This window comes from Biomphalaria glabrata, chromosome 9 (assembly GCF_947242115.1).
Source record: "Biomphalaria glabrata chromosome 9, xgBioGlab47.1, whole genome shotgun sequence".
NCBI lineage: Eukaryota > Metazoa > Mollusca > Gastropoda > Planorbidae > Biomphalaria > Biomphalaria glabrata.
Window position 1 is genome coordinate 46,097,868 of NC_074719.1, and position 12,797 is coordinate 46,110,664.

Genomic DNA, 12,797 nt, shown 5'->3' on the forward strand with positions numbered 1-12,797 from the left:
TTAGATTAAATTCATAATTTTATTTAAATCATCATACACCTGGTTTATTAATTTATGTATAACAGGGTGTGTATGGTGTGACTGTCGGGCTGAACTTGGGCCTAAAATATTACTAGTTTTTAAAAACAATTATTCGACTTTAGCCTATAATACATATTGGGAACCACACCCTTTCAGTGGTGCAGGAATTTACCTACTTGGGTTCAACAATTGTCAGTAACCTAGACTTAGACATTGAGCTGACAAAAAGGATAGGAAAAGCTACCACAGCATTGGCAAAACTCTCCAAACGCGTCTGGGAAAATGGTAAATTGACCACAGCGACCAAAATCCTAGTCTACAACGCCTGTGTTGTGAGCACTCTCCTTTATGGCAGTGAAAGCTGGTCAACATACATGTACCAAGAGCACAGGTTGAATAGTTTCCACTTGCGCTGCCTGAGACGCATAATGGGCATCTCTTGGAGGGACCATGTCTCCAATCAGGAAGTTTTGAGATTGGCCAATATGAACAGCATGTATGCTCTCCTGACACAAAGAAGATTGATTGGCTCGGACATGTCACCCGCATGCCAGATGGTAGAATCCCGAAAGATATCTTATATGCTGAGCTTGTGGAAGGAGTCAGACCCAAGGGCCGCCCCAGACTAACATATAGAGATGTCTGCAAGCGAGACATGAGAGCCACAGGCATCAGCGAAAGTATGTGGGAAAACATAGCCAAAGACCGGCATGGAGACAGCCTGTGCGTGCTGGGACAACCCTTGCTGAGAACAAAAGAATTGAAGCGGCCTTAATCAAGAGGGAAAAAAAGAAAGCTGCCCTGTCCGCAAGCCCTGAATCAGAGGCATACACATGTACGAATTGTGGCAAAGAATTAGCTTGATTAGCCACACCAGATTCTGCCCCGTCTCAAGATTAAGCCAAAACCAGTGACTCATTTGGGCGCATCCATTGCCTTTCGAGACAAAAGGAGCCAAATATTTGACTTTACCTCTCGTTCGGTGTCTAACCAAATACAATAATTGACTTTACATCTCGTTCGATGTCTAATACTAGTGTAATTGAAACCACGTTCTGGCTTTAAATGTTTAACCTTTTTTTTTTCACACGGTGGGTTCTGTTTTTTTACTGGCATTTCTGGTCCATCTTTTTTTTTATTTAAATCACGAAACAGATGGATAGAATTAGAACTGTCTAAATCGTCACCCTTTACTGTTTAGATGTCTTCATTGAGGACTGCACTTTAAGTGACACCAGTTTAGTCATGAACTCAAGCTAACTTCTCCACCTAAACGCAAGAGAGCGTAACTATAAAGTATAGGGAGTGTTACAGCATGACAAAAATTGACATATTAGTCTACGCCTAAGTGATCTCCCTTTTCAAACCTGGGATGTATGATATAGCGCTTTCTTGTCTATTTTATTTTTTTGTACATACGCTCTTCTTACTGTGAGGGAATAAAAAAACGTTTCAGATGCCTGCAGAGTGAACTTTTGAACTAGTAAAATCGCAGTAAAATGATACCTATTATTTTTAGATATAACTTTTTGTAGTAAACAAGCGCTTATAAACATTATGCATAAAAAGCGAACTATAAAAATAACAACCTTTTTTAAATGAAGCCTTTGTTGGATTAATGAAAAACACCTTCAATGTATATAAATAATAACATCACAATATTGCATTGATCATCTCTTTTTCTATGTAAAATAAATATAATTGCTACTTATTAATTTTTTTTATTGATTCATTTAATGTCATTTACAATTAATAATTGTGCCGAGTTTCAACTTGATCCGAGAATGGGAAGTGGGAGAAAAAAAGTGTTAAAAAAAACAACCCAGACAGACAGACGGTCGGACAGAATGAGTTAATATATTTTTTTTATAAAAAATTAAAATAACCTAAGCGGACTATATTTAATTAGCATTCAATGTGTTAATTTGGATTTCAAAAATATTGTAATTCACTTTGCAAAGAAAAACCGGTTAATTGCGGTATAAATATCTGTCTTCACGTGTTTATTGCATTCCTAAAACCTTTCCGGACCTAATTGTGGGAAACTACAGGCTAGAGTATTCTACCAGACCTGTGTGGGAATCTACAGTATTCACCAAACTTATGTGGGAGCCTAAAGTATTCTAAAAGACCTGTGTGGGAACCTACAGTATTCTGTCAGACCTGTGTGGGAACCTACAGTATTCTGCCAGACCTGTGTGGGAACCTAGAGTATTCTGCCAGACCTGTGTGGGAACCAACAGTATTTTACCAGACCTGTGTGGGAACCTACAGTGTTCTACCAGACCTGTGTGGGAACCTACAGTATTCTGCCAGACCTTTGTGGGAACCTAGAGTATTCTGCCAGACCTGTGTGGGAACCTACAGTATTCTGCCAGACCTGTGTGGGAACCTACAGTATTCTGCCAGACCTGTGTGGGAACCTACAGTATTCTGCCAGACCTGTGTGGGAACCTACAGTATTCTGCCAGACCTGTGTGGGAACCTACCGTATTCTGCCAGACCTGTGTGGGAACCTACAGTATTCTGCCAGACCTGTGTGGGAACCTACAGTATTCTGCCAGACCTTTGTGGGAACCTAGAGTATTCTGCCAGACCTGTGTGGGAACCTACAGTATTCTGCCAGACCTGTGTGGGAACCTACAGTATTCTGCCAGACCTGTGTGGGAACCTACAGTATTCTGCCAGACCTGTGTGGGAACCTACCGTATTCTGCCAGACCTGTGTGGGAACCTACAGTATTCTGCCAGACCTGTGTGGGAACCTACAGTATTCTGCCAGACCTTTGTGGGAACCTAGAGTATTCTGCCAGACCTGTGTGGGAACCTACAGTATTCTGCCAGACCTGTGTGGGAACCTACAGTATTCTGCCAGACCTGTGTGGGAACCTACAGTATTCTGCCAGACCTGTGTGGGAACCTACAGTATTCTGCCAGACCTGTGTGGGAACCTACAGTATTCTGCCAGACCTGTGTGGGAACCTACCGTATTCTGCCAGACCTGTGTGGGAACCAACAGTATTTTACCAGACCTGTGTGGGAACCTACAGTATTCTGCCAGACCTGTGTGGGAACCTACAGTATTCTGCCAGACCTGTGTGGGAACCTAGAGTATTCTGCCAGACCTGTGTGGGAACCTACAGTATTCTGACAGACCTGTGTGGGAACCTACAGTATTCTGCCAGACCTGTGTGGGAACCTAGAGTATTCTGCCAGACCTGTGTGGGAACCTACAGTATTCTGACAGACCTGTGTGGGAACCTACAGTATTCTGACAGACCTGTGTGGGAACCAACAGTATTTTACCAGACCTGTGTGGGAACCTACAGTATTCTGCCAGACCTGTGTGGGAACCTAGAGTATTCTGCCAGACCTGTGTGGGAACCTACAGTATTCTGCCAGACCTGTGTGGGAACCTACAGTATTCTGCCAGACCTGTGTGGGAACCTAGAGTATTCTGCCAGACCTGTGTGGGAACCTACAGTATTCTGCCAGACCTGTGTGGGAACCTACCGTATTCTGCCAGACCTGTGTGGGAACCAACAGTATTTTACCAGACCTGTGTGGGAACCTACAGTATTCTGCCAGACCTGTGTGGGAACCTAGAGTATTCTGCCAGACCTGTGTGGGAACCTAGAGTATTCTGCCAGACCTGTGTGGGAACCTAGAGTATTCTGCCAGACCTGTGTGGGAACCTAGAGTATTCTGCCAGACCTGTGTGGGAACCTACAGTATTCTGCCAGACCTGTGTGGGAACCTAGAGTATTCTGCCAGACCTGTGTGGGAACCTAGAGTATTCTGCCAGACCTGTGTGGGAACCTAGAGTATTCTGCCAGACCTGTGTGGGAACCTAGAGTATTCTGCCAGACCTGTGTGGGAACCTAGAGTATTCTGCCAGACCTGTGTGGGAACCTAGAGTATTCTGCCAGACCTGTGTGGGAACCTACAGTATTCTGCCAGACCTGTGTGGGAACCTACAGTATTCTGACAGACCTGTGTGGGAACCTAGAGTATTCTGCCAGACCTGTGTGGGAACCTAGAGTATTCTGCCAGACCTGTGTGGGAACCTAGAGTATTCTGCCAGACCTGTGTGGGAACCTACAGTATTCTGCCAGACCTGTGTGGGAACCTAGAGTATTCTGCCAGACCTGTGTGGGAACCTACAGTATTCTGCCAGACCTGTGTGGGAACCTACAGTATTCTGCCATACCTGTGTGGGAACCTACAGGAATAAATTGTAGAAAAAGGCTCTAATGATTTTTTTAGAAATTTGTCAACTTGTATATATCTTTGGAGACCTCATTCACCAAAACTAACGTTCACGTGATAATATTGATAAGACAACAAAAAACTGTCACGTGATAACCATTATTTATTACAATTAGATCGTAATTTGTATAGAAGAAATAGAGAAGCAGGTGACTCAATGTTGTTTATTTACTAATTGTGAAAGAGGTCCACTGATGACCCTTTTTTATTTATAAACATTTTTATTTATAAAAAGACTTTCTTTTGAAAATACTTTTGTTCTTTATCTTTATCTTGAACAGCCATGCGAGCGGGTATTCCCGTTGTCTTCATTGAAGAGTGAAAGAAACAGACGTACTGGAACATTTGGAGCACCGCCTTCAAAGTTGAATCTAAAGTTCTATCATTAGAGTAGATTTATACATTGGCTTAGCTAGGATTTTTTTCAGGTGGGGGGATTATCTATTCATTGTTTGGTATTAACTATTCAATATTTGGTATTAACTATTCAATATTTGGTATTATCTATTCAATGTTTGGTATTAACTATTCAATGTTTGGTATTATCTATTCAATGTTTGGTATTATCTATTCAATGTTTGGTATTATCTATTCAATGTTTGGTATTAACTAGTCAATGTTTGGTATTATCTATTCAATGTTTGGTATTAACTAGTCAATGTTTGGTATTAACTATTCAATGTTTGGTATTAACTATTCAATGTTTAGTATTATCTATTCAATGTTTGGTATTAACTATTCAATGTTTGGTATTATCTATTCAATGTTTGGTATTAACTAGTCAATGTTTGGTATTATCTATTCAATGTTTGGTATTAACTAGTCAATGTTTGGTATTAACTAGTCAATGTTTGGTATTAACTAGTCAATGTTTGGTATTAACTAGTCAATGTTTGGTATTATCTATTCAATGTTTGGTATTAACTATTCAATGTTTGGTATTATCTATTCAATGTTTGGAATTAACTAGTCAATGTTTGGTATTAACTAGTCAATGTTTGGTATTATCTATTCAATGTTTGGTATTATCTATTCAATGTTTGGTATTAACTATTCAATGTTTGGTATTATCTATTCAATGTTTGGTATTAACTAGTCAATGTTTGGTATTATCTATTCAATGTTTGGTATTAACTATTCAATGTTTGGTATTATCTATTCAATGTTTGGTATTAACTAGTCAATGTTTGGTATTATCTATTCAATGTTTTGTTTTAACTAGTCAATGTTCATTGTTCAGAGTCAATGTTCAGAGTCAATGTTCAGAGTCAATGTTCAAAGTCAATGCTCAGAGTCAATGTTCAGAGTCAATGTTCAGAGTCAATGTTCAAAGTCAATGCTCAGAGTCAATGTTCAGAGTCAATACTTCCAGCCGCTCTAACAATAGTAAGAAAATATAAGCCGCAATGTTAAAAAAAAAAACCTTATCCTTGGCGGAGAATTCCGCGCTAATGGCATCCTTTGTCCAACTCTGCTCTGAATAGTTGAACTGAGGATAATTTAACTGGTAAATGTCATGATTTGTTTAACTGAAAGTTTACTATCTACGAGCCATGGTTTTTGTTGTTGTTATTAGTTTCAGGAAAGTTTTATAAAGCGATTTTTTTAAGGCTTGGACGTCCCTTAAGAAAGAGGGGTGGGGGGCATTGTGGGGCAGTCCGAAGTGTATGCCACTCGACCAAGCAATATTATGATGGTGTTATGATGGTATTATAATCCACCCATCCATTCATCCCAGTGGCGCTACAGCCCATGGAGGACTCTGGCCTGCTTCAACACATCCTTCTATTCCGATCTCTCCTGGGCCTTTCGTCTCCAAATGGTATTATAATAGTGTAATAGTAAAAATGATGGTTATGGTGAATATCAATACTAGTTGAGTTTGGTGTAGTTGCTGAGGTCTTGACCTGTGCCAACCAGAACGTGAAACAGAGCACTAAAGAAAACAAAAAAAAAATATTTTTCTTGCCGGTTATATTTCTTTTTATTTTACACTCTAGTCTAGTGCCATACGGATGTGACTAAACAAATACAAGATGTCGTTGGTATTGGTTGTGTTAGCGTTGGTATTGGTTGTGTTAGCGTTGGTATTGGTTGTGTTCGCGTTGGTATTGGTTGTGTTAGCGTTGGTATTGGTTGTGTTAGCGTTGGTATTGGTTGTGTTAGCGTTGGTATTGGTTGTGTTAGCGTTGGTACTGGTTGTGTTAGCGTTGGTATTGGTTGTGTTAGCGTTGGTACTGGTTGTGTTAGCGTTGGTACTGGTTGTGTTAGCGTTGGTATTGGTTGTGTTAGCGTTGGTATTGGTTGTGTTAGCGTTGGTACTGGTTGTGTTAGCGTTGGTATTGGTTGTGTAAGCGTTGGTATTGGTTGTGTTAGCGTTGGTATTGGTTGTGTTAGCGTTGGTACTGGTTGTGTTAGCGTTGGTATTGGTTGTGTTAGCGTTGGTATTGGTTGTGTTAGCGTTGGTATTGGTTGTGTTAGCGTTGGTATTGGTTGTGTTAGCGTTGGTAATGGTTGTGTTAGCGTTGGTATTGGTTGTGTTAGCGTTGGTATTGGTTGTGTTAGCGTTGGTATTGGTTGTCTTAGCGTTGACATTGGTTGTCTTAGCGTTGACATTGGTTGTGTTAGCGTTGGTATTGGTTGTGTTAGCGTTGGTATTGGTTGTGTTAGCGTTGGTATTGGTTGTCTTAGCGTTGACATCGGTTGTGTTAGCGTTGGTATCGAATCGATTTGCCCTAGTATTGGGTGAATTCGCGGTAGCATTGTTTAAATTTTGCGCTGGTCTGGCGTTTTTTTTCGCTGTTACTGTGCGAGCTTGAGCCTTCTTGTTAGTTATTGTGTGTGTGTGTGTGTGTGTGTGTGTGTGTGTGTGACGAAATACGTCCTCTCAATACTGAACTGACCAGTGCGGAACTACGCCCCCCCCCTCTTAACCACTTGTTTAGCACCGTACAGTCCCCCTCTCAACACTAAACTGACCAGTGTAGAACACAAATATCCTATTACACCAAGGTTAGATCCAACCACCAAATTATAGGCCATAAACATACATCCCAAGTTACGCCCCAAATGCCGAAACAAACTCACGCAGCCGTAAAGTCCAGGGACATTAAAATTTGGTGTCCACTCCTAACGCCCATGGCTTTTCAAATCATCTCCCGTCCGCTGCGCCATCGAGCGATGGTCCAGCCTGATAATTATTGCATGGTTCCGCTTTCATCCTCCTTCGTCCCCCCCCCCCCAGGTCGCGGGTTAAAAAAGTCAGGTGAGCGAGCCCCAAATGAAAAGATTGGTCCAATTTAGAAATTCTAAACTCAAAAGACTCGCTGGCCATTGGATCATCACTACTCTTAACGTACCGCTCGGGAACCTATAAAAGCCGGAGACGAAAGTTTCAGGTTAATGCCATTCTAGATCAGAATCACTGAGAAGTCAGAAGACTCTCAAGTCAACGATTTATTTGGGAACTTGTGTAAGGCAAAGCGAGTGAGTTTATCATTAATATTTAGTGTGTCTTCGCCTGTAACATTTAGGTTCATGTATCATTACCATGTTAGCACTTGTTTGCTTCCAAATATTATATTTGTAAATCTCTATGAATATGTGTTCCTCATTTACTCGTCAATGTTGACTGTACTCTCCACGGTGGACATCCATCCTACAACTTAGTTAATCCTTATGTCTATTTATGCATTTGTTATTCATTCATATCCATAATCATCTGGACCTACTCACGTCTAGATTATTTCCTTACCTGTGCATATGTACCTGTATACATTATAATTATGCTTGTTTTTTTGCTATGCATATACTGTGCTGTTACCATGCATCCTTGGGCCCGAGAATTAGTCGCGCGTGTCTACCCCGTTATTTTCGGCCGCTCGGCCTGCATTAGTTATGTGCCCTCTTCTACCCACCCCCCCCCTTTTTTTTTTGGCACGGTCCTCTGGTCACGAGCAACAGTGGACTTGTTTACTTGTGGGTCAATGAGGTCACAGGGGCTACAACCCTGTAATATGGTCCCCCTGTTTCCCTCCTCATTTATGCCCCTGCCTTGTACATTTATATATGTAATTTTATTGTTATTATTCTATTATTTGTACAGCAATTATTATTAGAACTAGTAAAATGTTGTTAACATGTTAGTCTGAGGGAGACGCTCCTCTCAAGAATGCGCCCCTCGCCAACCAACCTGTATGGTTTAATAATTCAGGCTCCTCTCACAGTCTCATCTCATAGCCTCCTACATCAGGGCTGGAGTGTTTTGGTTGCCTGAAGGTAGACCCCAGCAGCTCTCCACACATTCCCGTTTAGGGTGAGTCACTCATCACCCTCGACCAGAACTGAAGGCATTCCAGGCTGAAGTCCCAGGACCGGTCTGCATCTACTACGGGAGTAAGCCCACCGCGTGGCATCCTCATATTCATCACACTAGTGCCTGCCTACCCGCAGGGCACCAGCAACTGGCTGCCAGCACAACGGAGCCTCATCTCACCCCACCCCGAAGGAGAATCTTGGATACAGATAAGTGAGAGACAGCCGAATAAGCAAACCATACACGAGTTCTATGTGCAACACCCCAGTGATGATATTGGCTTATAATTCGTTATATATCACTCTGTACACCCCCCCTCCCTTACTCATCGATTGTATTTCTTCTAAATTATTCTTTATTAAATATTTGTTCTTCCACAAAATCATTAAGCTTTGCGTTTTGCTTGTGTCTGTCTATGTGCCTATATAATACCAACAAAATATTTACCACGTTGTGGCTCTAAGACTTTACCCCCTAGGAGTCGCAGGCCATCATCCCCATCGGAAAGTGCAAACAGACCGATCGGAGGACTTATTCCACCACAGTGTGTTTGTGTTTAACTGTGTGCGTTGTGTCTGTTTTGAGCAAGCGTATGTGTGTCTGTGTAGGCTTGTGTATGCGTTTTTTATGCTTTTCGTAAAAATGTGAATGTATTTATATAAGCTTGTGTGTGTTTATGTAAACTTGTGTCTACGCTATGTATGTGTCTTAGCGATTGTCTCTGTGTGTGTGTGAATGTTTTTTATACGTGCGCTGCAAACTTTCTCGAGCGAAAAGACAAATTATTTGTTTCTTCCAAGCAGCAAGAAAAAATGTTTGGTCATTTGAACTTTGACCTCAGTATCTCTCTTCCCATCAGCACTCAGTAGTGACGTCATTCTGAAATATTACAAAAAATGGGAACACTTTAAATCAGCACTAGAAATTTTAAAAAAAATTAGATATAACAGCTTTAATAGAAAGTATGAACATTATATTAAGACATGTAAGCGAACATGAACACAAACATGTCGGATTCCGCAAGGTTGTCATTGCCGGAAGTGGCAATGAAACTAAGCACTTCTTTGCCTACAAACTGCTTCCGAAAGGCAAGAGTATCAAATAGCCTCTGACAACCAGTTCAACTCCTGGCCTTCACGTGTGGCTCAGATATTAGGTCAGGGGGAACTGTTTCCACTAACAGAAGAAGGGGCCAAGGCGCCTAAGCCAGTAAGCTTCGGCAGCAGGGGCATGTTAGCCATGGTTGAAAAATGTTCGAGATTAATCATAGTCGTTCTACGACTGAAGGAGGCCAACCATGTTTCGGATATTCCGAGTTGAAAATAACACCTTCATCGACATGAGATGAGGAACCCACCAGTGACCGATCTAGGTGGAGATTGCTTGCTGCTCCGAGCGCCCATTCTGGAAGATCTAGCTCTGGAAGTGAGTAGTTTCATTTGCCCACATTAACTACTTTTTTACCGCCTTTGCCATTTCTTGGCATAAACTAGAGCTAAAAATACAACGTGTAATCATTAAAATGTTTGACTGCCAACGAACTTTGAGCGTATCTCCTCCAGAACGGTGGTGCCAGGATGATCTTGGTAGTACAAGTTGGTGGCATGGATGGATTGGATGCAGCCTACAAACTGATCAATGCTCATCTCTTCTCTCATTGGGATATCAAACCTGTGGGCAGTGACAATAATATTCACTCTTTTAACTTGTCAGTTTGATATGATAATAATATTGGCGTGTCAGTTTAAAGACAAAGTAAAAACTGTTAAATGTTCCATAGTGTAAAGGATATTGACGGAAAATTTAAATTTACCTTCGTATGTTATTAAATGGAAACTCTATTGACTGATATTTCTCCATGGCAAGCATTGGCCTTGATGTATAGTAGTCTTTGAATAGTGCGAAAGCCTGAAGGGAAAAAAAAAATAAAATCGTTTCGATTCTAGGTTTCTATGTTTCTTTGCTTCCATATTTCTATGTTTCTATGCTTCCATAATATTATTTCCATGTTTCAATGTTTCTATTCTTCCGTGTTTCTATGATTCCATATTTCTATGTTTCTATATTTCTATCCTTCTATGTTTCTAGGTTTTTATGGTTCCATATTTCTAGGTTTCTATATTTCTATCCTTCTATGTTTCTATGCTTCTAGGCCTGTAAACTCTCTACACAATTTCAACCCTGTATATGTCTGAGAAGACTAGCAGACAGGTGTGGCCAAGCTATGGAGCATGAGCCAAAAGTGCGCATCATACCCCAAAGATTGAACGATAAGCAAGCCTGCTCGTAACTATATAGTAAAACTGAATTCTAGAGAAAAAGAGTTTAACCTTGAGCAGAAGACAGCATTTACAATGAAACAGTATTGACTAGAAGATAGCATGGACAAGAAAAGGAGACACCATTGACTAGGAGACAGCATTTAACAGGAGACACCATTGACTAGGAGACACCATTGACTAGGAGACAGCATTGACTAGAAGACAGCTTTGACTAGGAGACACCATTGATTAGGAGACAGCATTGACTAGAAGACAGAATTTAACAGGAGACACCATTGACTAGGAGACACCATTGACTAGGAGACACCATTGACTAGAAGACAGCATTTAACAGGAGACACCATTTCCTAGGAGACACCATTTCCTAGGAGACAGCCATGACTAGAAGACAGCATTTAACAGGAGACACCATTGAATAGGTTACGCAATTGAATAGGAGACACCATTGAATAGGAGACAGCATTGACTAGAAGACAGCATATTCAATGCCTGGCATATATGTACTATTGAATTATTTTTTTTAATAAAGATGGTTAGAATGAAATACGAAATTTCAGGAAACACAACGTGCTGCACTACAATTTGACACTATCAACAAAGACAAAGTCTTCATGAGATTTACAGACGAAACAGCGCAAACAGCGTTGATTGTCTCCGAGAGAAAAAGACGAAAACATACATTTGCCAAATAAGGAAATATGCCAAACTATGCCAGCAAGCTGATAAGTGAAGGCCACGTGGGAAAAGCCCAACGTAAAAAAAAACAAAAAATAACAATGTTGGCAGACACTAGCGCTCATTCTATAAATTGGCAAGTGATTATGGTACACTGGCGGATCCAGTGGGGGGAAGGGGTAGGGGCGATCGCCGCCCCTACTAGGATGAATAATATGCTGTAGATGTCAGGAGAATGTGTTTCTGCCATGAAAAATGCAAGAAAATGCTTGGCGTCGGGGCGAACCACTGGGGGGATGGGGGCTTGCAGCGTTCCCCAAGCCCCCCTAACTGTAAAGTGAAAGGCCACCAACATGACTGCTGAGAAACCCTGTTTTTATACTCTCTCTCACACACACACATATATAAATATACAAACTGCTTCCTAATGGCAAGAGTCTCAAATAGCCTCTGACAACCAGTCCAACTCCTGGCCTTCACGTGTGGCTCAGTTATTAAGTCCGGTGGAACTGTTTCCACTAACAGAAGAAGGGGCCAAAGCGCCTAAACCAGTAAGCTTCGGCATGAGGGCATGTTAGCCATATATATATATATATATATATGCTGTTTATATGCGCACATACAAATGGTTAGGTCTTACTGGGCCTTAGGATTGGGGTTTGGAAAAAAATCGCACCCCCCACTCAAAATTTCTGGGTCCGCTAGTGTTATGGTATAATGATAAATTATCATACTTAGTAATTCAGTCAGTACGATTGAACTCAGCTGACCTGGTTTGCGGCTAGGTCTTTCGATTATTTCAAAAAGACCTTTCTAGTCATCTCTCAAATTTCATCTCTTTAATTTAGACCTTTCCTTGGAAATATTGTTTATGGCGACCATGGATTTATTTACAAAGGTCAAGGTATTGACTAAACATTTGCGCATTAATAAGAAAGTACCTTTTTTTTTCTGGTTGACCTACTTTGTTTAAAACTTGCCCAGCTGGCTCAATGTGCAGTCAGGCGTGGTGTACTTTTAAAAAGCCGCCATCTTTAATAGATCGAACCACAAAGACGTGACGAGCCCAGTACAAATGGGGCACGACATGGCCCAAAATGTTCCGATGGGCCAAAATATCAAAATCAAACTAAATTAGGAGAAATGTTGACACCGCATCGACATTATAAGCTAGAAAAGTATAAATTAGATTCGTCAGCTGATCAAACAAGTCCTGTCAGCACACATCACTTGATG

At 41.1% G+C, this 12,797-nt stretch overlaps 2 protein-coding genes across 2 annotated transcripts in view; both read right to left on the reverse strand.

Moving 5' to 3' along the window:
* Positions 1 to 6,285: 6,285 nt before the first annotated feature.
* Positions 6,286 to 8,593, reverse strand: LOC129928414 (uncharacterized). The gene is made up of 2 exons (XM_056042662.1): positions 8,514 to 8,593; positions 6,286 to 7,024 (listed from the first exon to the last, which is right to left on the reverse strand). Exons 1-2 carry the CDS (start codon positions 8,591 to 8,593, stop codon positions 6,286 to 6,288), a joined length of 819 nt encoding a protein of 272 aa, XP_055898637.1.
* A 370-nt stretch (positions 8,594 to 8,963) lies between these two features.
* LOC129928415 (putative methyltransferase DDB_G0268948) overlaps positions 8,964 to 12,797 on the reverse strand; it is a 28,011-nt gene continuing 24,177 nt past the window's right edge. Inside the window, exons 5-7 of the mRNA XM_056042663.1 lie at positions 10,418 to 10,512; positions 10,147 to 10,275; positions 8,964 to 9,483 (exon numbers count right to left, since the gene is read on the reverse strand). Of these exons, the coding sequence (XP_055898638.1) occupies positions 9,387 to 9,483; positions 10,147 to 10,275; positions 10,418 to 10,512 (321 nt within the window). The 3' untranslated portion in view covers positions 8,964 to 9,386. The remainder of the gene's footprint in view (positions 9,484 to 10,146; positions 10,276 to 10,417; positions 10,513 to 12,797) is intronic.

Excerpts from the sequence above, each read along its gene's own strand:
- LOC129928414 (XM_056042662.1), bottom strand. The coding sequence starts at position 8,593 with ATGTGTGGAGAGCTGCTGGGGTCTACCTTCAGGCAACCAAAACACTCC. Across the intron at positions 7,025-8,513 it reads GGAGGCTATGAGATGAGACT|GGCAAATCGATTCGATACCA; the intron begins GTGAGAGGAGCC and ends ACCCAATACTAG.